Source organism: Lycium barbarum, chromosome 2 (assembly GCF_019175385.1).
Source record: "Lycium barbarum isolate Lr01 chromosome 2, ASM1917538v2, whole genome shotgun sequence".
Lineage (NCBI taxonomy): Eukaryota > Viridiplantae > Streptophyta > Magnoliopsida > Solanales > Solanaceae > Lycium > Lycium barbarum.
In genome coordinates, this window is record NC_083338.1 from 139,895,409 (window position 1) to 139,919,998 (window position 24,590).

Consider the following 24,590-nt stretch of genomic DNA (forward strand, 5'->3'; position numbering starts at 1 on the left):
CCTAATGGTTGGTTCCGGATTTCTTGGTCATCCAAAAAAGGAAGAGCCACAACTCTCATAAACAGAACATATGTTGTTTAGACCCGGAAGGGTGGCCAAATTGGTTGAGCATGAATCTTCCAAATTGGGAGTCTTGGGTTCAAATCCCTCGGCATGCTTTCTTGGTCGAGCTCGTCGCACGGGGCTTGCCTAGTGCGATTTACCTCTACCATGCAGTTTGCGGGCTATTACACTTGAGCGAGGTTTACCCTGTGCACACCCGAAGGGTAGCGGCTGCATGTTCCCTTGTCATAAAAAACATCTGTTATTTAGTAAATGACATGTATCTAATGTTTATGGTGTGCAATATACTCAACTGGGAAACTACTTGACCCACAAGTAGTCAAATGCAAGAAAGTTGAGGTCAGGATCCCAGAAAATTACAGTTGTAAAAGTAAGTAATTGATACTGTGATGTAACTTGGTTTCAGTTGATAGTGATTGAATCTGCATTTTTCATACTGATAGTTGCTTTCTACCAAGTTACATCACAATATCAATTAGTTTTAGAGATCAAATCAAGTTTAAACAGCTAGAAGTCCGTAAGTATTGGGCAATTTGCAGGATTACCCTTAGCTAGGGGTGGTCTTTAATTTTTGGCCTGCGCTAAAAATCTCTTGGTTTCGGGTTTGAAGCCCCGCTCAGTCAAAAACTAAAAGAAAAAATCGCAAGGCAGAGTTTGGATTCGCAAGGTTGAGTTTTGCATGTTTCAAGCAGAGTTTTTGGGCAAAATTCTGTCTTAAGGTAGAATTTTTCTTCCAGGTGACTCTTTGGAACTGCCCTCTTAGCTTCACATACATCTGCTTGGAGTATTTGTGCGTGTGAAAAACTTCAGTCATTGTGTAGCCAGCTTGAGTATAGTAGTTAGTAGCATTGAGAATTTTACACATTAATGTGGCTTGTGGTGCTTACTGCTTCTTGACCGTAACCTAGCTTATTTGTATAGGAGCTAACTGCAGCTTTTTGTAATCACTTTAGGATTCCTCTTCTTTCTTAGCTTTTCCCTCTCCTTTATTGAGCTTCGTTTATGCCACTTCTTGGGTTCTTCCATTCAGCATTAGCCACAACTTCCACTAAGCCTGCAAAACCAACTTGTTCTCTGCCTTGAGGCAGAATTCTGCCTTCAGGCAGAGTTTTGAAGGCAAAATTTTGCCTTGCGAATCCAAATCTCTGCCTTGCGATTTTTTTTTTTTTTTTTTTTAAAATTAAGCTGGGGTTCGAACCCAGAATCTCGGGGTTTTAGGCGAAGGGCAAAAATTAAAAACCACCAATTGTAGGTGCAAAAATTAAAGGTCATCCCAAAAGAAAGGCAATCAGCGCAAAAAAAAGATAAGTATTTGGGTGTGTTGTCTTTTCCTCTTTTACTTCTTTTTCATGGTAATTCGAAATCCACTGACTCGATAATTTTAATTTTTAATACAAATGTCTACTAAGAAGGATATGTTGCACTCCTCCTTCGAAAGGCTTTTTAATATCTGAAGTTCGAACTCGAGATTTCTAGTTAGAACTATTGACACTTCACTGTACCTCTCGTTGGGGTGACGCTACTGGATTAACTTGTTAATTAACTGTTTCTTTCCATGTTGGAGAAATTATTAAGGGTGCTTTAATTTGAATGCAGAAGAGTTGATAGGCTCTTTGGCAGCAATATATGCTATATTATAAGCTGATAATCAAGTTGAAACAATTGGCCTTTTACGCTAAAATGACAGCAATGTAGTTTGATTATGTCGGTATGTCATTATCAGCAAAGTTGAAAATCTGTTCGAATAATTAAGCTCTAATTAACCGCCGGCAAAATATAATTACCAAGAAATCAATCCTGAAATGAACTGTTGTAACATAAACCTCTGGACAAAAAAGGCTTTTTGAATTCATAGAAAAGTTTCTAAAAATTGAATAGTAGCATCACGATTCACGAATTTGAATTCAAGTAACCTTTAACTACGTACAGATTAATTGAATATTCACTCCTTTAATGTTAGTAATTATGTTAAAAAGGTTACAAAAGGCATTAGAGCTCCTCGGTACTTCAAAAAAAAAAAAAAAAAAAAAACAACAACAACAAAAAAGGAGTTTGTATCATTGGAAAAGATTAGTGAGTAGTTTTGTTTATGTTTTAAACCTTTTTATGTAGGGTATACATTATGGTTGAAGTAATAAAGAACAAAACCAAAGTTTTGGCCCCACTAATAAATAGCCCCCGTTTGGCCATAAGAATTATTCACTTTATTTCGGAATTTTTTTTCACTTTTTTCTTGAATCAGCGTTTGGCCATGAGAATTCTGAATACAACTTGAAGTTGTTTTTCGGAATACCAAAAACTCAAAAAATTTGTTTTTCAAATTTTTTTTTCACTTTTTTACAACTACATTTCATCAAAAACTATAAATTTCAAAAATTATGGCCAAACACAACTCCAAAATTTCAAAAAAAAAAAAAGTTTTTTTTTTTTTTTTTTGGTATCTATGGACAAACGGGGCAACTGCGGCTTTTTTTGAAGTTCAAATTAAAGTTGATTCTTCATTGATTTTGTTTAATGTCAATGGCGTCAACACTATAATGCTAGAATAGAATAGACCTACTAGATTACTAAAGCCACCAAGCTTTAGTTAAATGAAAAAAAGAGAGGTATTAGCAGGTTAATTAAGTTTCGGCTTTGAATCCTTTTGAACTTAACATGTTATTTCATGTTATAAAAGTTCAAAATTATTCTTCCATTTATATTTGTGTGTAATGGTCCTTTCAAGCAATCAATGAAGTAGGTAAATAGCACAAGAGATAAAAATTACTCAGTAATTTCTTTCATTTGTTTGAACTTTGATAGACAGAGTTACTTGATACTTATGCTGGTGAAAGACAGCAAGTATTCAGTAGAATAATTAAAGTGCGCATAAATTGTACCATTATAAGCTCTTTGTGCGTATGTCTACTTCAACTATACCATCTGACATTCCTACGAATCATTAATTTACCTCAATTATTGGTCTTTTATGTTTTACTAGTAATTGTTAATCTAATTTAATGTGTCATTAATAGAGACACAAAAATATAGAGTTGCTATTCAACACATTTTTTTCTAATTATTGTGTCGAAATCTGCCATCTTGCAAAAAAAAAAAAAAAAAAAACTTTAAATTTTAAACTAGTCGGTTTTCAGATTTTGAATACCCCATGTTATGAAAAGAGTGAAAAAGTGAAATTTAGTAAAATCTGCAAGCTATAGGACGCTATTTGCCAAAAAATTACTTACATCCGTGCTTACATAAGATCAAATATTAAATGAAAAGATATGTCTTTCAAATCATTTAGTATCAATTAATTATAGTTAAATAATATATATTTTACTTTTATTTTCAACTGTTAAGATTAAATTACCTAGCAAGTCTCGTATTATCGTTTCCTTTCACTTTTTAAATAAAAAATAAATGGTGGCCTATGCCCAACCTATAAGCTTGCTCAATGTTTTATTCTTTCAAATTATTAGCATTTGTCTATATTATCTAATCGGAAAAGGTCCAAAAATACCCCTGAACTATTGAAAAAGACTCATAAATACCCTCCTTCCACCTTTTGGTCTAAAAATACCCTTAAGGTTTGTTTTTGGCTCAAATATACCCTTCAAACTAATAAAGTTAAAGTTAATTCTTTTAAAAAGCCAAATGGCATTTTGTGATTGGACACATATATTATTTAATTTAAAAATTAAAAAATATGAACAAAACTGATTTTTTTTTTTTGCATTTTGTGAATTAATCAACGAAATATGTTTTTTTTTTTGCATTTCGTGAATAAAAAAACGAAATAGGAAATTATAATTTTTTTTTGCATTTCGTGTATTGAAAAATGAAATAGGATAAAAAAATTAATTTTGTTCATATAAAAACAAAATTGGAAAATATATTTTGCCCAATTTTCCAATTTCGTTTTTATATGAACGAAAATAATTTTTTTTTATCCTATTTCGTTTTTTAATACACGAAATGCAAAAAAAAATTATAATTTCCTATTTCGTTTTTTTATTCATGAAATGCAAAAAAAAAACATATTTCGTTGATTAATTTACAAAATGCAAAACAAAAAAAAACAGTTTCGTTCATATTTTTAAATTTTTTAGTTTTAAATTTTTAAGTTTCCACACAATTTTTTTTAAAAAAAATATGTAAATTACGGAATCTTATTATTGACAATTTTTTTTTTTAAATCTGGAATTTTAAATTACTGGAAATTTATTATTGGCAATTTTTTTTTTTTAAATTTGGATTTTTTTTTTAAATTCGGAATTTTATTATTGACCAATTACAAATTGCCATTTGGCTTTTTAAAAGAGTTAATTTTAACTTGTTAGTTTGAGGGGTATATTTGAGCCAAAAACAAACCTTAAGGGTATTTTTAGACATAAAAGGTGGATGGAAGGGTATTTTTAGACCAAAAGGTGTAAGGAGGATATTTATGAGCCTTTTTCAATAGTTCAGGGGTATTTTTAGACCTTTTCTGTTATCTAATAGTACCAATATTCTCTCTCGTTGTTCGTTATTGTATTTTTTGTTCATTCCATAGGATTGATGGTCACAAAAGTAACCGTTGCATATTGAATTACCCAAATTGCCCATATTCCAACAATTTCAAATTTTCCTTGATATATACTAACATATGGTTACAAAGTGTTACAATCATGATAAAGTTTGGTGTAACCGATGAGGCTCCACCAAGTCAACACACCAATTTACTCTTTCTTTAAAGCAGCATCATTACACGTTTAAGTGAATCTTTTTTTAAGGGTAAGTTCTCGAAGTATCATAATTCTCAACAAAAGAAAAAAGAAAAAAAAAAGAATTGATTCGGATTTTGATATCATGTTGAAACAATTGATTTTGAGTCTTTTTTATTTTCTAATCATTTTTCAAACGATTATGTTAACGAAAATTAACTTGTAATTGATTCTAATGGGAAAGTCTATTAACTGTCTTAATATTTTTTCTCATTTTTTCGTTCTGTTTCAAAAAAATGACGAGAAGTTTGTGATAAATTGAATATAAAAAGTTTCAGATTTTCTAGCAGTATTCTTCATAAGAAATCCACTTAATTACCCCCGGATTACTCTGATAGACACTATGTGAATTGGTACCTATAATTTAAAATTAACTTGGTTACCTTATCATACTAGTGCTAATAAAGTTAGTTAACTTACTTAGAAAAATAATAGACAAGATTTTCGACAAAAACATAAGTAGGTGTTCTAAATATGTCGGAGGAAGAACAATTACCTCCGAAAGGTATAAGTCACATATATTAATCATAATTTTCTATTTCAAACTCTACAAATAGTAAAACCGTGGATAAGGAGATTTTTTTTTTAAAGATAAAATTTTCATGTGATGGCAAGTTTCCAACTCACTATTTACGCTATATCCATTTTTCTTTTAAAATAATATTTAACGTGTAGTGTTAACAATCTTCAGACAAAACATATTTGCTCCTCCTTAGCTTATTCTTCTTAAATGGCAAGTTATTTTGTTGCTTTTTGAACCAACTTCAGAGTTGAGCTACCATCTTCAGATATTTGAATTTAAGCTTATGCATGGTAGGTTCAAAATTCAGACACATAGATTCGAAGTTACGGATAGGCTAATTTAACTTTAGACCTAAATGTCTAAAGTTCTAGTTGCACACGTAATACATATCAAACCTAACTTCAATTCTATATGTATAAAGCTTGAACGATTAATGAATCTGTAGCAGATTTTAAAGCGACTTAATCTACCGAAAAATATAAATTTCAACCATCCTTCCTCAATAAGCATCCTCAAATAGGTTTATCTATGCAAAAGATGGGTCCCAATGAGAAATGAAGAAAAGGATACTACAAAATTTCAATTCTCAAGGGTCAAATGTGGAAATGAGACCTTATATTATAACTAGAAATTTGAAAAAAACCAGAAAGAGAGAGAGAGAGAGAAGTGCGACCTTGTGGGTCCCTACCACCATACCCATGTGAGTGTTTTCTTTATCGTTTAAGCAAAGCGGGAAAACAAAGCGCAGTAAAGGTTGTTCCCATTACAACGTTCGACTCCACTTTTGTTTTTCTCCAACCACTCACCATTTGTACTTGCTCATTACTTTTCGGCTAACCATGTAACAATTCCCCCCTTCTTCTGCCATTTTTTGTTATTTTTTTTCTTTTTATTCACGCAAAACCCCAGTGAAGAAGTAACACTATTCTGTAACATGCTTCCTTAGAAAACGACACCGTTTAAGGTACAAGAACCGACCACATTCATTATTTTATTACTATGAGTTTTTTTAAGCAGTGATAAGCTTACTTCTGGTTTCTGGGTATTTTGAGTATATTTTTTGGTTCTCTCTCTCTCTCTCTCTGTAGATCAGATTTTGCTGATTTCTTCTTCTATCTTTTCTGCAATACTTTCTCAGTCCTCTGTTACATTCTGGTAATGTATTTGTTTATTCTTGTGTATAAGATATAGCCTTTTTGTTGTTTTGCTTTTTAAGGTAAGTGATGCATTGTGATTTTTTCTTACTGGGGTTGTTGTTTTTTTTGATTACTCAGGCGATTCCAGAAACAGATGTTCACTGAGGGTCTTGATAATAACGCCCTCAAGTGGGTTAGAGAGGTCTCTTTTCTTAATTCCCTCATTTTTCTATTTATCTTTTGGTTCTATTTGGGTTTTGACCTTTTGTCTAAGTGGGGTTTCCCTATATTCTTGAAATTTCAAATTTTGAAGTTCAATTTTATGATGTCACCATTTTCTTTTGTCCTGTTGTGTGACTGACTCTTGATTTTAAATTTTGAAATTCAGCAAATGATGTGACGTTTATGAAGTGGTTGATTCTTGATTTTTGTTGCGTTGTTTGAAAATTGAACTTAAAATTCAGGGTTCTGGGCAGCAGACAAAGGAAGTTCCTCACTCTATTTCAAGCCAAAGATCAATTCTTGATCCTATTGGTACCATGAGAAATGGCGGTCGCAATGTCGGACTTCCACCCCCTTCCAAATTCCGAAGTGGTCATCTATCAGGGGTTATTCCGGTATCTAGAGTTATACCTGGAGATTTAGATTTAAGCGCATCAGCTTCTGATAATGACATGAACACTGATTCGGAAGAGGAGGTTTACGGGGGGAGATACTCGTTGGATTCATCGCCACATGATGACAGAGTTCCTAGTACTGCTGCAGCCACTCAGAGATACTATAATCTCCCACCGAGGCGTGGGGCGCAGTATGCAAGTGATAGTATGTATTCTGATGATGTTAGTTCGTCGATGGAGACGTTGGGGAGAGGCCGTGGACATGTGGTGGATAGATTGTTGATGAGAGGAGCTAATAGATATCCGATTGGAAGTAGTGTTTATACCGAGGAGGAATCTTCTGATTCTGCTGCAAGCTCTGAGTTCTCCTCCACCCAAGTTGGGACAAATAATGGAACGATTCCACGATCAACAAATTATGCATCTGAGGGGTATGCATCCAGCGTTCCTTCGAAATTGAATGCAGGAAACAAGACTCAAAAGGTATTAATTTGCTTTAGCTATGTTTCAAATTGAGTTTCCAATTGTTAAATTAATGTATTCTTCGAAAATGGAGTTACACTGAATTATGCTACGATGTTATCATCCAAAATTGAATCAGTCTTTCAAAGATATCCTCTTAGGAACATATGGATTATTAAAGAAGTCCTTTTAGGAATATATAATATAATGTTCCTCACTAATGTTACTCTTACGCTAGATTCTGTGCATTGTAACAGTGCCGATGAATCATTTTGGGTATTTTTGTTATGATATTCAAAGACTTCTTTAGTGGCAGAACTGAACAACATAAAGCATGTTAAATGTATCATCAAATGCATCATATCTTCAATGATATCTGACTATTGGATCAGCTGGATAAATTTCCATATTTCTCATGAATGTTCCTAGTAAGCTTTGCAGATTTACAACCACTGAAAATTGATGAGGATCCATGTTTAGTATAAAATTTTGAACTTGCTGCTTATTAAGGCCGTGCTTCATTCTAATGGCATAAGATTAATGTTTGACGGAAGGATAGTCTGATTAGCTATTATTGATGGCCACATTTTCCTTTTCCAATTTGCAGAATGTTTCTCAGTTGAATTAATTTGTTCTACTTTTGCAATGGAACTTTTCTCATGTAGCACGTGGTTCCTCATATCTTTTAGAGAATGTCCACACTTGTGTGAAGCTAATTCAATCGCTTGCAGGATATGACCTCTGGGAATTTACAGAAGAAGGTCGCTTCTGATGAAGATGTTCCCAGTGCACCTCCATTTTGCGGTTCTGCTGCTGAAATCAAAGAAGTTGATGAACGGATCCCTGCCTCCAGCACAGCTAATGTGCAATCTATGGCAGAAGATAGTGGTCTCTCAACTATGGCAGATAGTAACATTTCTTCTGGCATAAACCACCAGGTCAAGGTTCCAAATCATTCTGACTCACCTGTGAGGTTTGTTCGCGAACCAGTTACAAAATCTAAAGCTATATCTTTTTCATGGGCCTTATTAATGCCTTTCTTCTTTGAAAGCACAATATTTCCTGAATTTCAGCTTATATATATTACACCTATTTTTCAGAACGACTGCTGCTGCTGCAGAAAGTGGAGGGCCGTCGGTTTCTTATCCTGCTCGCCTTCCAACTTTTCATGCCAGGTATCGTTACTGGTAACACAAACAAATTTCCAATGTATAGTTACTCCTCCAGTATTATCAGTGATGATTTTCTATCCAATACAGTGCACTGGGCCCATGGCATCGCGTGCTTGCTTATGATGCGTGTGTTCGGCTTTGCCTGCATGCTTGGGCTAGGGGTTGCATAGAAGCTCCGATGTTTTTGGAGAGTGAATGTGCTCTCCTAAGGAATTCATTTAGGTCAGTTTTTTCTCCTATTGCACGCTATTGAGCAGTTGCTATGATCTTTTCTGGTTTAGCGTCATTTTGAGATGAAATCTATAACACACACTGAGATGTAGAAGGAAAAAAGGACAACGGTTGAGTAAAATTTTTGGCCACCAGCTAAAACTGAATGATTTGATCACATTCTAGCAGTAAATCTTGATGGAAGTGTTTAACTTATATATTGTGTGCATGTAGGCTTTTTGTGTTGTGCCTTTGTAAATGAAGAACTCATTTAATCATGTCTGTTTTTCACTTTCATGGCTAAAAACTCTCGTCTCCTATATGGATTTACAGGTTACAGCAAGTTCTGTTGCAATCAGAGGAGGAATTAATGGCGAATCGCTCTTCCGAGCTTCCTAAGGAAGCGGCTGCCCCAAAACCTAAGCAAATGGTTGGGAAGATGAAGATCCAAGGTAATCCATGATATTTACCTGTAATATTTCTGGGTAATACTACTGAAGATTCTCTCTTTAACCTTTTTTCTGATTTTGCAGTTAGAAAGGTTAAAATGGGCCTGGACCCACCTACCGGCTGCAGTTTTTCTTCCTTAAAAACACCAAAAATAAAGATGGATTCTGTTAGATATCACCTATCCAATATGCGGTCATCAATCTCTTCCGGATGGCGAGCGATTTGCAAAGTCCATTTTTCCCCTCGTGTGCCTGCAAATGGTTCCTTCTCGCGCCAGAGTTTGGCATACATGCAGGCGAGCACCCAATATATAAAGCAAGTTTCCGGACTCCTGAAAATTGGTGTGACATCTCTCCGCAGCAGTCCATCGTCTTATGATGCTGTTCAAGGTAAAGAAGTTCATGTCTAGTTCATTGCTCTTGAATGTTTATTCTTGTATTGCTAGTTTAGGTATCACTCATCCTGTAGCTCCTTGTCACTTTTGACCCATTGGAGATAAAGTAACAACTTATTGTTCTAAGCATTTAGTTTCAGCTGTTCCTGACAAAATTATCTCAACATCCTCATTTATTAAATGGATAAATTATCAAAAATCTATCCATTGTAAATAGTTGTTTCACTTACAATATGGACATGTTAATCCTCCTTAATCATCAAGTATCAGGTATACATTCATAAGACTTTTGTAGTATCATAGTATGTGAAAGAGATTCATTCTTGTTTAACATCATTTTTCCAAGATGACGAAATACTTCTGTCTATAGTGTGATTAGTCTGCTTTTTACCATATGAATGATTTCTTTAGCTGGTCCCTCGCACGTCATATGCCTTTTTTAAGGAGGTAATAATTGTATTAAAAGAGCACTAAGTTGGTGCTGCAACAGTATTTTCATCCGTAGCCCCGAAATCCAAACACACACACACACACACACACACACACACACTGTGTATCCCTGTCCTATTATATTTACCTCATCATCTACATATTCTTCTTTTACACCAAAATGATTATAGCAAAAAACAATTCAGTTTGATCTTCTGGTGAGGCTATTTTTGTCTTCGAAAACATCTTGAGTTCTCTCTTTCAGTATTGTCTGCAAAATGCTAGCAGGAATGGTATTCCAGCACTTTGCTTATTATTTGTCTATTCCTGAGCTGTTCCAATAGTTTAGAAGGTTGTAAGGAGTAGGAGCTGCCTCGCATAACCCACTGAAACCCCGTGATGGTCAAAATAGCTGCCATATCTGAGATACACCCCTGCAACAACAACAACAACATACCCAGTGAGTCCCACAATGTGGGGTCTGGGGAGGGTAGATTGTACGCAGACCTTACCCCTACCTTAGGTAGGGAGGCTGTTTCCGGAAGACCCTCGGCTCAAGAAAAAGCATAGAAAAGGTTAGATACGGTTAAACAATTCAAAGCAATTATGAAAATGAAAACAACGAAAGTGAATAAGCCATAATAAACCATTATGTGTAAACAGATACTCGCAGACACCCCTGCAGTGCAAAAATAAATGGGAGATGGTTTCTGATTCTATTTCTAACCGCGGTGTTCGGGCCAGCTTGCCCCGCAGATATTTTACAATATTAATTGATGTTAACAAGCTAACAAGACTAAAAATGCAAAAAGAAATAAATTGCCAGTTCAAGTTGTTGCATTGTTCTCAATTAAACAGTGGGTCTGAAATAGTTGGTCTTATGAGAAAATTGTATGTATGTGACCTTTCTTTAGTCCTATTCACCTTTCATACTCTCTCACTTTACATGGGTATGTGTGGCACAAAAATTCTGTGACCATAGAGGCACTTTATTTTTACTAGAACATATAAAATATAATGATTCTGTTTGCTATATGTTATCTGACCCAAGAAACCTAATATGTGATCAGAGACATACTATTGCTTCTTACGACTAAAAAGTTCAATGGAAGAGGATGCTATCAAAATGCAACCTGGATCAGGCGAAACCCACATTTTGTAAGTTTTTCTTTGGCTGTCATCCTGTTTTCTTTCTATTGAATTCTGTTAAATGCATCTTTTGTATTTAAAGAACTGCTATAATATTTGGATTGTGATGTGAACATCTTTACAGCTTTCCAGATAGTCTTGGAGATGACCTAATTGTTGAAGTCCTGGATTCCAAGGGAAAGCATTATGGCCGTGTCCTTGCTCAAGTTGCCACCATTGCTGAAGAACCGGTAAACCTGTCTGAATTCAACTTAGTTATCGACTGCAATTATTGCTTCAGTTAGCTCGTGATGCTTACAGTAAAGTTTCATTCAGGGTGAGAAACTACGATGGTGGTCTGTCTATCGCGAACCAGAGCATGAGCTTGTTGGCAAAGTGCAACTCTTTATTAATTACTCAACAACATTTGATGAAAATAGTCATCTTAAGGTGAGTTCTGTCATGTTTACAAGCATTTCTACAACTGAAGGAAGAGTAAAGACTTGTTTCTCTGCATCGGCTTCATGTAATTTATGCTTAATGAATTGCTTCTAAAGTTTGTATTTGGAGAGGGCAAAAGAGCAATAAGAATGCAAGATAAGCTTATTTTCAAATCAGTATTTGTGGACTTCCGTGGAAGTTGGGCGTGTCTCCCCCCCCCCCCCCCCCCCCACACACACACACACACACATTTAATTACAATGATATGAAGCTGACTTGTTTATTTCCTGTGACTGTATATTTAAATGATATTTCCAGGACCTCTGTCGTTGAATTCATGATTGATAATGCATTCCTCTTATTATCTTTTGTTATCTTAGTGGAGTTCTTCAGTGGAAATTTATATATGAACTTTTATTTTCTGGCCATTATATATGTAGGCGTTTGGACATGCGATTTGAAACCATGGTTTGAAATCAGCTTTTGGACATGCGATTTCATCTCATGGTCTCAAACCAGGGGATGAAATGCCAAATCATCCAAAAAGGCATGATTTGGGGTTTCAAACCATGTCCAAACGGCAATGATTTGCTGTGACATCCCCTGCTCAAAATGTATGGGGAGAAAATGAAAGCACAATCACATGTAATAATTTTCTGTAATCTGACACTTTTTGGTTTCTTCCGATCATAGTGTGGTTCAGTTGCAGAAACTGTTGCTTATGACCTGGTACTTGAAGTTGCAATGAAGATTCAGCAATTCCAACAAAGAAATTTGACACTACATGGTCCATGGAAATGGTTACTCACTGAATTTGCATCATACTATGGAGTTTCTGATGCATACACTAGATTAAGGTACAATACATTTACATTTGCTTGTTTTAGGCGCTGGAGGAGTTATTTGCTTCCTTATTATGTGCGCAATAATTTTGCAACATCAATTGTGCAGGTATCTTTCATATGTAATGGATGTCGCAACACCAACTGCTGATTGTCTTACAGTTGTGCATGATCTTTTGTTGCCTGTAATAATGAAGGGCCGTTCTAAGAGCACCCTTAGTCATCAAGAGGTAACACTTGTAAACAAATTGAATCTGATGTATTCCCTATTGCAGATTGGACATTGATGCTATTTTGTGTCTTTAAGATTCCAAGTTATTCTGTGACTTCAAAGTGCATTCTACGTCTGTGTTTCTTTATAAGAGAATGGTCTACAATTTGCCCACATATATCTCATAACTACTAACATTGCACAGTGTTTGCTTGCTACTTACAGAATCGTATTTTGGGGGAAACGGAGGACCAGATTGAACAGATTTTTGCATTGGTTTTTGAGAACTACAAGTCCTTGGATGAGTCAACACCATCAGGGATAATAGATGTCTTCAAACCAGCTACGGGGGTTGTACCACCTGCACTGGAGCCTGCTGTTAAACTATTTTCTCTACTTCATGACATATTATCTCCTGAAACTCAGAACACACTGTACAGCTATTTCCAGGTCTGGAAGCTGGCACATATCTATCTCTATATATCATCTGTTGTTATCTGCAATTTTTGGCATAAATATTTGATTGCACAGGCTGCTGCTAAGAAAAGATCAAGACGGCACTTGACAGAGACAGATGAATATGTCAGCGGGAATAATGAAGGACTCCTGATGGATGCTGTTACCTTGTCTACTGCTTATCAAAAGATGAAGTCACTCTGTATGAATATAAGAAATGAGGTTTTTACTGACATAGAGATCCACAATCAAAATATACTTCCAAGGTATTTCTAATTTCTAACTATACTATTACATGTGCGTTTCTCCGTTCATGCATAAAACTGCGAAGCATTTTCTTGTACAATCAACAAATTCAATACCAAGTTTTTTTCCATTAGTTGTCATTTCTTGCAACATTCCTAACCTCTTCAATGTTTTCAATTCTCTGTGTGCAGCTTCATAGACTTGCCAAATCTTTCTTCAGCCATATATAGTGCAGAACTTTGCTGTAGATTGCGTGCATTCCTGATCGCTTGCCCCCCTGCTGGCCCTTCTCCCCATGTGACTGATCTTGTCATTGCAACAGCAGATTTTCAGAGGGATCTTGCCTGCTGGAATATTAAGTAAGTCTTGTCTCATAGGTGCACTTTTTAATGCATAAGATCTATATGCTAAATGGTGTACTTTTTTGGTGAAATGACCTGTGCAGACCCGTTAAAGGAGGAGTTGATGCAAAAGAGTTGTTCCATTTGTATATCATCCTATGGATCCAGGATAAACGGCTCTCTTTGCTGGAATCTTGCAGGCTTGATAAGGTACACTAACTGAGGCTTTTGCAGGCACTGTTTTAAACCCTTGGTGAAACACATGTATCTATTCTCTAGTATCCCTCCATTATGATGAACCACATCTCATATGATCTGTGTTTGGTGTGATTATTTTCCCAGACAGCAATTCGTTTGCATCAAACTTAGCCTCCCACTTGGCATAATCTTGCACTGTGCTATATTCTTTTAATTGATTATTCTAATTTGCATTTGATCTTTTGGATTGAGCTGGTCAATGCCTTTTCATTAAACATGCTTGTAGCTTCTCTATTATGCTGCGCTTTGCATTTAAATTCGCAATGTAGGTCCTTATCAAAAATGAAATTCGCAGGGTAGGCAGAGGCTGGATGTAGATTTCAAATGGATCCAGGAATCAAAGGGATGATATGTTAAAATCTAGATTAGGCTTCTTAATTTTCAGTAGCCTAACAGAAGCATAGGAGGAGCTTGAAAACATTGAGTCTTCATTTGGATGTCAAGATACTTGCTAGAATGCTTTTCTTGATAATTTTGCAATGAAGTTAGGAGAATCAGATTGATTTTATTGCATTGGGTGTGTTTGAGAGGAAAATGAAATTTTAAAATAAGAAGAGAGTGTAGAAATCATGCACTCTGTGCAGGTTTAATTTGGAGGTAAGTTTCTTATTGTGGAAGTTTTCAACTTAAATTTAGCAACTAAACAGACATTGTAATTGCTAATAACTAAGGTTCAAATTTGTTGCCTTTTAAAAAAAAAAAAAAAGAAATTGTAAATGGGCCAATTCGTACATTTAGCAATGGGGGGATCTTAGTTTGTTTTGCTTGCTTACATGGAAAGAAAATTTGACTATTTACGCTACTGACAGCTTTTTTAGTTCTGCTTCAAGTAATCTAGGAGTTCTGTTGTCATTGGTTTTCACTTTCTGCTGATCTGCTCTGTCCTTCATTCTTCCTGATTGCTGCTGAATAATGGGCTCCATTATCTCACAGGTTAAATGGTCAGGAGTGAAAACACAGCATTCAACAACCCCATTTGTTGATGAAATGTACGAGCGCCTGAAAGGAACCCTAAATGACTATGTGATCATCATCAGCCGCTGGCCGGAATACACATTTGCATTGGAGAATGTATGTCCCTGATTTTTCTTGTTTCTCTTTTACTACTCAGTGCACGAAAATGGCTTTGGGGGGGGGGGGGGGGGGGGATTTTTTGTCCACCATTTGCTGAAAAGCCTTTTGCCTTTTTTTTTTCCTGCCCCATTATAAACAGTCAAAAGGGGTTGTTAACTGACTAAATTGACAGTGAAACAGTAGTAACTGGACATCACTTCCCCGGTACTCTCATTATCTTTCTTCTGTTTGCCAGAGTTGATTTATTTATTAAACCTAGAAACAGGACTGGTATATTTAGACTTCCATATTGTAACATTCTATGAAAAGGAAAGAACGTCGGGATTTTATTTCCTTGCATTTTTCTCCTTTCTCGCTTCATTTTACATTTTTTGGTTATTTGAAACTAACTATTTTGTTTTATAGTTAAAAATTTTCTTTTTATCTCTCTTGTTGTCATAAAGGCCATTGCTGATGTTGAGAAGGCAATTCTGGATGCATTGGAGAAGCAATATGCAGATGTGTTGTCTCCGTTAAAGGAGAACTTGACACCCAAGAAATTTGGCCTCAAATATGTGCAAAAACTTGCCAAAAGATCAGTTTGCCCATATATTGTGCCAGATGATGCAAGTATCCTTGTTTTTCTGCCCTTCATCACGTTTTATATTTCATATATTTAGGCCTGAAACACGTTCCTCCTTTCAGCTGGGCATTCTTTTGAATTCAATGAAGAGGATGCTAGACATTCTGCGACCAAAAATAGAGCAGCAGTTTAAGTCTTGGGGTTCATGTATCCCTGAAGGAGGAAACACCGCACCTGGAGAGCGCCTGAGTGAGGTGACGGTGATGCTTCGATCTAAATTCAGAAATTATGTGCAAGCAGTCATTGAAAAGCTTGCAGAAAATGTAAGTTTGCTCTACATTTTGGTTAAATCTAAATTTAAAAGGAATCCAAGCAGATAGGCTGTAGACCGACTACTAAACAATTATCACTTTTCCTCCTTCAGACGAAGCTGCAGAACAACACAAAGTTGAAGAAAATCTTACAAGATTCCAAGGAGAATGTCATAGAATCGGATATAAGATTTAAGATGCAGCCATTGAAGGAGCAACTTACAAGTACCATAAACCACCTTTACACCATATTTGAGCCTAACGTATTCATTGCAAGTTGCCGAGGTTACTGGGACAGGATGGGACAGGTTAGTGTTGCCTGTGTTGGTTGAACTTACGGTTGACAGCTTTGTTCATTTTCGTGAGAAAATTATTATTAATTTCACTCTTCTGCAGGATGTGCTGAGTTTTCTAGAGAGCAGGAAAGAGAACCGGGCTTGGTACAAGGGCTCGCGAATTGCAGTCTCTGTAAGTAGCAACATTTCATTTTGCTAGTTATGAACTATAAAGTTTATATCACTATTCTAGGACAAAGTGCATTCAATTACTATATGTTTCATCATTTTATGTACTTGCCATTTGCAGATCTTGGATGATACCTTTGCCTCTCAGATGCAGCAGCTTTTAGGCAATTCGCTTCAAGAGAAAGACCTTGAGCCACCAAGGTCCATTCTTGAGGTGCGATCAATGCTTTGTCGGGATGCCTCTAATAACAAAGGATCAACTTACTATTACTAGATGTAATTATGTATAGATGTCCTATTCATTTTAATTCTTTTGTTTCTTTTTTGTTCCGGAAACGAAAATTGAAGGGTGTCATAGCCATAGCCTATAGCCTATAGTCTACAGGTGGATTCGCCTCGGATTAGGGGACCATGTAGGCGCTGTTTGGAATATATATCATTAGAAGATGTGCTCTCTTATGGTTTTAGGCCTGCTACAAGAGAATAGGATATAGTATCTCATACACAGTCATTTTTGTTGTGGGAGCAGGTGACTCTACTGCTCCAGCTGTATTAATAATATAAGACGTATAGTTTGTAATTCACATTTTGTCTATATCTAGATCATGTTAAGTATCTTTTCCACATATATTGCGTTCTTCCATGATGACTCCATCTACACAAGTAGAAGCATTCAAGAATCACTTTGACAGTTCCTACTTCAATTTTTTGACACTCATTTTGTTAACTGATTTAACTGCAATACTTATTCAAAGATGGACAAGTTGGAAAAGCTTCGGTAGTTAACACTTTTAATGTCTCGCGTAAGAAAGAGAGTTTAGCGTACTATCCAAAGAACCTTTAAATAAGGGGATTCTTCCCATTAACTGAAGTTCAGAGTCTGACACAGTTTTTTCATGATTACATAAGAAACAATTCATAATACCAAATCTCAATGGAGATCATAACACTTCTTGCATGCAAAGCATTGGAATTTTGAGTGTGAAATAACATGAAATGGGTGGCTTAACATTAAATAGTTCATCATGAAGGATGAATCAGGCTTGGATTTCACATTAAGAAAACGACCATTGTTCAAAATTATATAAAGAGACAATTATTAATACTCACAGGTATCCCAATAGAAGCAACTCTGAAACAGATTAAGCAAAATACAAAAACTAAGTATTAAAGTTGGATCCATGGCCCTCCTAGAATCCTTAACCGTACCTAATGTTTTAAATGGCAGAGTATTATACAAATTATAATTAAATACATAAATTTAAAATTTATAACTAGAAGCAACTATGAAATTGATTACAATTTCCTAAGCAAGAAGAAAAAGAACGAAAAAACATTAAATATTGACCTATGACCTTCCCCGAAATCCTTTACGTACCTAACGTTTTTAATGGCAATGTACTATACAAGTTACTGTATTGGAGCAAAGAAGACGATACATCATCAAACGTGCACATGTTGTTCGAAAAATTAACGCAAACGTAAAGCGTGCTATAAACTCCACTTATTGGAAAATAACATCATCAGATGTATAGGTGCGTCGCATTTGTTTAGCAACTTCTTCATCCCATCCCAACTGTATCTTTTGAAATGTTTTTCTTACTCATCATATCTAGTTAACTTTTAAATTAAGATTTGCAAAATTAAAAACATTAACGGTCAAAAAAACTTATTTATTCTTTAAATACTTTTTTTTTTTAATAATTCCAACTCAAGTATTATCCAAATGCCTATTAGATCATTGAATTGGATGAGTGGAAGCGGACCTTTTTCCTCTTAAGTTGAAGAGGGCTATGTATTACAAGTAGATGGAAGCAAATTGGTCAATCAATACTCTTAACATAATTTTGTCGTTTTAAAATCTGGAGTCCAACGTCCAATCTGCCTTTTTGAAATTAAGTAAACAAGCATTGGGGCAAATGGCTTCACGACCAACTGCGGTCAGCAGAGAATTAATAATCGAACAAGAAGATGAGATTAGCCCAATCATTCTGCATACAGGCTATTCAATTGGCGAAATATTTACATGATTAAATACAGAGAACACTAGGATGTGCGTTGAACGAAAGAATGGCATTTATATTACACATTAAAGAACCAATAACCTAAACCAGAAGCACAAGCACACGTACAACGTGCAGGCAAAGCCTCAGAATTTCAGCCAAGCCAGAACTGCTAATTAAAAGAGCTTCGATATTACACGGCACGAGGTCCAGAACGCTGCTGATGCAGCTCTTAGAATAGCTGGGTTTTGGTATATCCTGGTTCAAAACACACAAATTTAGGCAAATGATATCAATAAGACTCGCATTTATTCGGATATTGCTAGCAGCCCTCAATCCTCCGAGGACTCCGAGGAGGCATTAAGATCATATTAAACAAGTACATTGAGACAAAGACAGAGTTCAGATTAATCTGTTAACAGAAACGTCAACTTCCGATTTTGCAACAACTGACGTATGGTGCTATGCAAACTAGACAAAGATTAGAGAACAAAGTAGGTTCTACTTATCACAAAAAAAAAAAAAAAAAAAAAAAAGGTAGGTTCTAAACGACCACTCAGTCCCTTGTTTCTTTCCCATTCACCTTCAATCATTAACTTAAAAACTAGACAATCGTTTTGAAGACAATTCGAACTGCTTTTTTCTCTTCTCCACATTCATGGATTATAAACTTATAATAGCAACGAGCATGGTTTGACAAACTTGGGTATAACTTAACAATGCCAGCATGCTTGTATCCTTGTACAGTTTCTCCTCCTATTTGGTGTTTGGGTTTGGAAGGGCACCTAAGGAGGCAAGAAAAGCAAGAGAATACATGGAGCTGAAAGACTACAGGCTCATTTATAAAGGCTAACAGATTTCCTTACAAAAAGACTACGGGCTCATTTATGAAGGCTAACAGATTTCCTTACTGAAGTGTCTGGACATTGTTTTGAACTTATTAAGCTATGATCACTAGTTCAGCCATTGCTATAGCCTGCACTCTGCAGGATATGCATAATGGAGATTTTTTTTTTTTTTTTTTTTTTTTTAAATCTTTGATAAGGTATGCATAAAACAGCAATTAACTTATTTTCCAAAAAGAGATGGTGGGAAACAAATTATGTCAGCTTCCATCAGAGGACCTACTTTCTACTCTGTGTCCACCTTACAATGAGCAAAACATGCTTTGAAGTCGTTATTGGAAGTACAACTGTAGGCCAGGAAAGAAACGTCTTTTCTCAAAAAAAAAAAAACATTTTATACAGAATATTGTGACTGCTGAGTACATGAGATAGAAGAGAGCAGAACTACTCAACCCATTTAAAGGGGGGAAAGAAGAGATAGCAGAACTACTTTGCTGAATCAAATAGGCTGGCTTACCCAATAGCTGTAGCCCCCCAAGATGCTACATTGTAAATAACTTTGCTTCCATCCCATGCCTTTCGGAGCTTTCCTTTCTTCTTTTTCAGAGAGAATGTCTTGCTGAGGGCTGTGAAGAAAATCTAACGTCACTTTCTCAATCCAACTTTTCAAAATGAATTGAAGCAGTGTGAACGAACGCAAGAATTTTCTTTTTAAGTACTCATAGAAAGAAATGTTGGAAGAAAGCAAGAAATTCAACTGACCATCTTGGAGTTGGTTTGGTGTCAAATCCTGCACAATTAGTGCAAAGAATTAAACCTCCTACGGAGGAGGAGACACTGAAGTAATTTTGAACAGTAATGGAGATTATCTTTCATCCTATATAATGATCTGGGTGCCATGAAACTATTCATCATGAATCATCACAGCAAACTCAAAACACAATTGGCACCGGAAATCTATTTTCAATCTTATCAACCAAAATTAATTGACTAATCAACTAATATCTTTTTTTGATAATTTATCAACGAATACTCTTATATCAAGGACATTTCTGATCAAAACACAAACATGTGAAATGACCTTCAGCAAGTCAACTGGGCAGATTTTAGAGCAAGAGATGCTCCCTCTGTTGCTGCCATGTGACCAGGAGGTCGGGTTAGAGCCGTGGAAAGAGCCTCTTGCAGCAATGCAGGGTAAGGTTGCGTACAATAGACCCTTGTGGCCCCGCTCATCCGCAGACCCCGCACATAGCGGGAGCTTAGTGCACCGGGCTGCCCTCATACTCCCTTTGTTCCATTTAATGTAACATCATTTGATAAGGTAGAGAATCAAAGATGTTAATTTGAGTTTTGTAACATCTTACTATTGGTCGAAACAATATTAAATGGTCACTGAAAAGTAACTAAATAGAGAAAACATCATATAAAATTTTAGAACAGTTGAATAAAAAAATCTTGAAGTTTGTTCAAGCAATATAAAACAATATGTTTGAAAAGGAGCAATATAAAACAATCTTATTAACCAAATGCCGTCAAAATATAGAGATGGAAAATGGGCTATAAAATTGGGGCATAGCATCAGATCTTTGCAGGCTTACTATAGAAGGAGCTTCTTCAGGCTGCAGAAAGCAAATGACCTAACTATTAGGATAACCGGGAAGTTGCTCTAACATTACTTACAGCAGAGTGGTTTATCTACTAGGACTTCTCTGCTACGATTGCTGTAATGCACTCCACAAAGTCTAACTTCTTAATTTCAATTAGTTTCTACTTTCGACGATTCGAGGAAAGTAAATTAAATGAGTGAAGTAACAACTATACATCATTCTCTTTAAGATCATGTCTAGAAGCCGAACAAAGTACAAACAAACTGCTGCTAAGTTAAGGAAAAGAACACAGGAAAATAACAAAGATGATCTAAACTAGGCGAGCATTTTCTTCATGAAGTCAAAAGGTATGCAGTTTAATGAATTGAAATGAACACATTAACAAGGAAACAAAACCAAAGCCCTGGATGTTGCATTGAGCTATGTTTCTGCAGTTAACTTGAGGAAATAAAGGAAAGAACCAACAGTTTAAGGAACAAAAAGACAGGTCTGTTTTTCTAAGGAAGCATCCATACCTTAGTCTGCTTAAGAGACAACAGGTATGCAGCCATAAAGCAAGCTATACCATCCACTATATCTTCTTGCCTAACTAAAACATAGTCTTCTCCATCTAACTCAGGATCTCCACCTTCCCAAAGGTCATTCTCATTGACCATGTCCCACGAACTGCCTTCTTCTAAGACACAATCAACAAGCAGCTATTACTACCATGATCCCACTTGAGAAGGAAACTAATAAGAATTCAGAAGTCATATTATTACCAACTCTCTGGAAAACATACCAGCTGAGTTTTGTGGAACAGATGCTTGAGCATTTTCTAGCTTTTGAAGGAAATCTGGACATTCAACTCTAGATTTCAGGAGATCTCGCAGCTGCACAACAAAAGAGACGCACAAAACGCAGTATCAAACTTTTTGTCGTGGTTGATGTTCAAAGAACTTAAATTTAATAAGTTGATTCCCTAAATCCATTTATCTAAATTAAAAGAGTGGGACAGTGGCACTGGTCTGCTTGAATCACTAATAGTCAATACTGCACACAAGTAAAATTGCTACATCTTCCGGTCGAATGAGAAGCCAGCATGTCTTCAAAGCAACTACTGTATGTATTTAACTTATAACAACATAATAATGATGACCTATTCAAATAAACTAATACTTTCCTGATATAACCTAATACTTTCCAGCAGGACCGTTCTGGCTTACATAAGCATAGCTCTCAAGCTAAACAGAATTTCCAGTTGAAACTACTAAAACTTAATCAATCAGTAATTGCTGTTCCCCTCGCTTTGTTTCCTATTTACAGGCGCAAACCAAACATTTTACATCTCTTTTCTAACCTTTCTTCAATCAAGTACATGAATTTCACATTTCTCAGCTACAGTTAATTTCTACATACAGTTCCTTTCTAGCTCAGCCTCAACTTATCTTAAAAGATTCAACTAAATCAATTCACACACTTGTTAACATACACAAAATATCTCACTTCAAATACAATTAAAACAAAAAAATGAACAAGTATTTAACATCTACGGACAGAATTAACAATTAATTGCTACAAACAGTTCCTTTCTAGCTCAGCCTAAACTTAATCTTAAAAGATGCAAACTAAATCAATTCAAAACACTTTTTAGCATACAAAATATATCTCACTTCGAATACAATTAAACAAGAAATTAACAATTAAAAAATAAAATAAAAATGAAGAAGATGATTGACCTCATCGGTCTCTGTATCAGCAGAGGAACCTTGACCGGAGTCATGACGGTCAACATCAGTGTTAGAATTGGAGTCATCTGTATCATCATCATCATAATCATCGTCAACGTTACCACTAGTACTAAGCAATTCCAGAGCTCTTTGGCATTCCTGCAACACTGCTTCTAGCGTTTTCCTCTTCACTTTAATCCGATCCTGTTCCGATTTAGCTCTAACCATCTGGATCGGATTTGTACTTGTCTCCATGCCCCCCTGACAATTCAAACACACACACACACACACACACACACAAAAGACAAAAACCTGTTTCGCCTGAAGAAAGAGGTGAAGAGTATATATATGTATATAGAGAGAGTTTAAGCTTATTGGCTTTTGCAAAAAGTGAATTTTTTTGAAGGAATTGAAGAGTAAAAAAAAAAAAAAAAAAAAAGGGTGAATTTTGGAAAATGAAATTGGGTGAACAATGATTAGAGGTATTAAAGTGGTGGCGTGAGCCGCCTGCGTTTTGTCACAAACTTGTTTTGCGTTTTAAGGGCCTACGTAAAGGTGCGTCTACGTGATGAGGTTGGGGGAATTCTAATTTTTATTCCGACATTTTATTTTGGATGTTACCCAGATGGTGGAGAAACAGGTTAATACTATTGGTTTTCACGAAAAATTTACAAATTAGCTATATTTGTATGAGGTATTACAAGTATATCCTATTAATGAAAATGAAATGAAATTTACTAAGAGTTCATAAGCTGTCATGTTAACTTTTGTATCATTATCAATATCATTAATATTCATCTCATATTCTCTCTATTAAAAAAAAAAAAAAAAACACTGTTATATAACTAAGAAATGCACTTTGGACCTAATTTGGTATCAAAATTGTTCAAGATCATATGAAGAGCTTAAATAAGCTCATCATCACCGATATGAGAATTCTCTGCAGCGTGAATATATAAGACTAGGGCTCAAAATCAGGTAAAATCATGGACTCAGATAGATCTGATTATGATACCACGATAGAAAATGGATGTTGTACCTCAACCCTTATTCAAGACCATATAATAACGCCAAATAAACTTGTCACCATCAATATGAGAACTCAACGTTTATCAAGCAAGTTCCAACAAATTATAGCAAGAACGTCGAAATATTTCTTGGACATAGTCTACTTAGTCAAAGAATCGAATAAATCAAATTTAATTTGAGCAAATAAAATTATTGTAAAAGATGCACTAGATGAGTTGAGGCAAATTTACCTATTAGGTGATCAAAATAAACAAGGTGTTGTTCTCCTCCATTCAAAGGTAAGCAGGAAGTTTATAAACGGAAGCATATACATATATAATATTCAAAGACCAAAGTTAGTTAGATCAATACGCCAACTAATGGGGTTTTCTTTTATATAGGATCATTGATATTCTTAGGTTTCTTTTATACTAGCTATTAGGCTTTGCATCTGTAAGAATTTTTCACAAGGAAAGATATGCTAGTTTTTCACAAGGAAAGATATGCTAGCTTACCAATATGATCAACAAATTAAAAAAGCATTTAAGTGTGAAGCTCTCACCTCCATTAATGCCTTTGTTAAATTTCTATGGTAGAAGAAGATAAATATACACAATTGTGTATGAGTTTCTTTTCTTAAAGACTAAAATGACATTATCATCCTTAAGTTGTTGTCACTCTAAACAAACAATATAGGACAAACAGTCTTATTCTCCAATGTAAAAATAACTTTTGATACGTTTCACTTTTCTTTCGACAGTTAATTATAGCATGTTTGGTGAATTTTTAAAATTTGCTTTATTTTAATAAATATTTTTAATGAGAAGCATTTTTTTTTTAAAAGATTGGAGCGCAGTTGTTTGGATTTAGCTAATCAATTTGA

The 24,590-nt window shown here is 35.4% G+C and overlaps 2 protein-coding genes across 3 annotated transcripts; one reads left to right on the plus strand and one right to left on the minus strand.

Annotated features, from left to right (window-relative positions):
- Positions 1 to 5,984: 5,984 nt before the first annotated feature.
- LOC132627609 (uncharacterized) lies at positions 5,985 to 17,163 on the plus strand. Its single transcript, XM_060343040.1, has 23 exons — positions 5,985 to 6,295; positions 6,606 to 6,669; positions 6,932 to 7,567; positions 8,278 to 8,519; positions 8,647 to 8,721; positions 8,806 to 8,940; positions 9,262 to 9,380; positions 9,462 to 9,767; positions 11,272 to 11,359; positions 11,475 to 11,580; positions 11,666 to 11,779; positions 12,464 to 12,627; positions 12,722 to 12,842; positions 13,049 to 13,273; positions 13,355 to 13,545; positions 13,717 to 13,884; positions 13,971 to 14,076; positions 15,058 to 15,195; positions 15,642 to 15,803; positions 15,883 to 16,083; positions 16,185 to 16,379; positions 16,468 to 16,539; positions 16,657 to 17,163. The coding sequence occupies exons 2-23, from the start codon at positions 6,622 to 6,624 to the stop codon at positions 16,807 to 16,809; spliced, it is 3,765 nt and encodes a 1,254-aa protein (XP_060199023.1). The 5' UTR covers positions 5,985 to 6,295; positions 6,606 to 6,621; the 3' UTR covers positions 16,810 to 17,163.
- A 1,296-nt stretch (positions 17,164 to 18,459) lies between these two features.
- LOC132627610 (uncharacterized) lies at positions 18,460 to 23,393 on the minus strand. Of its 2 annotated transcripts, none has more exons than XM_060343042.1 (6): positions 22,709 to 23,393; positions 21,772 to 21,862; positions 21,506 to 21,663; positions 20,146 to 20,173; positions 19,901 to 20,009; positions 18,460 to 18,796 (listed from the first exon to the last, which is right to left on the minus strand). In XM_060343042.1, exons 1-6 carry the CDS (start codon positions 22,952 to 22,954, stop codon positions 18,715 to 18,717), a joined length of 714 nt encoding a protein of 237 aa, XP_060199025.1. In that variant the 5' UTR covers positions 22,955 to 23,393; the 3' UTR covers positions 18,460 to 18,714. The 2 variants fall into 2 exon arrangements, with proteins under 2 accessions (XP_060199025.1, XP_060199024.1); XM_060343041.1 differs by having other exon boundaries at positions 21,506 to 21,666; positions 22,709 to 23,379.
- Between the last annotated feature and the right edge of the window lie 1,197 nt (positions 23,394 to 24,590).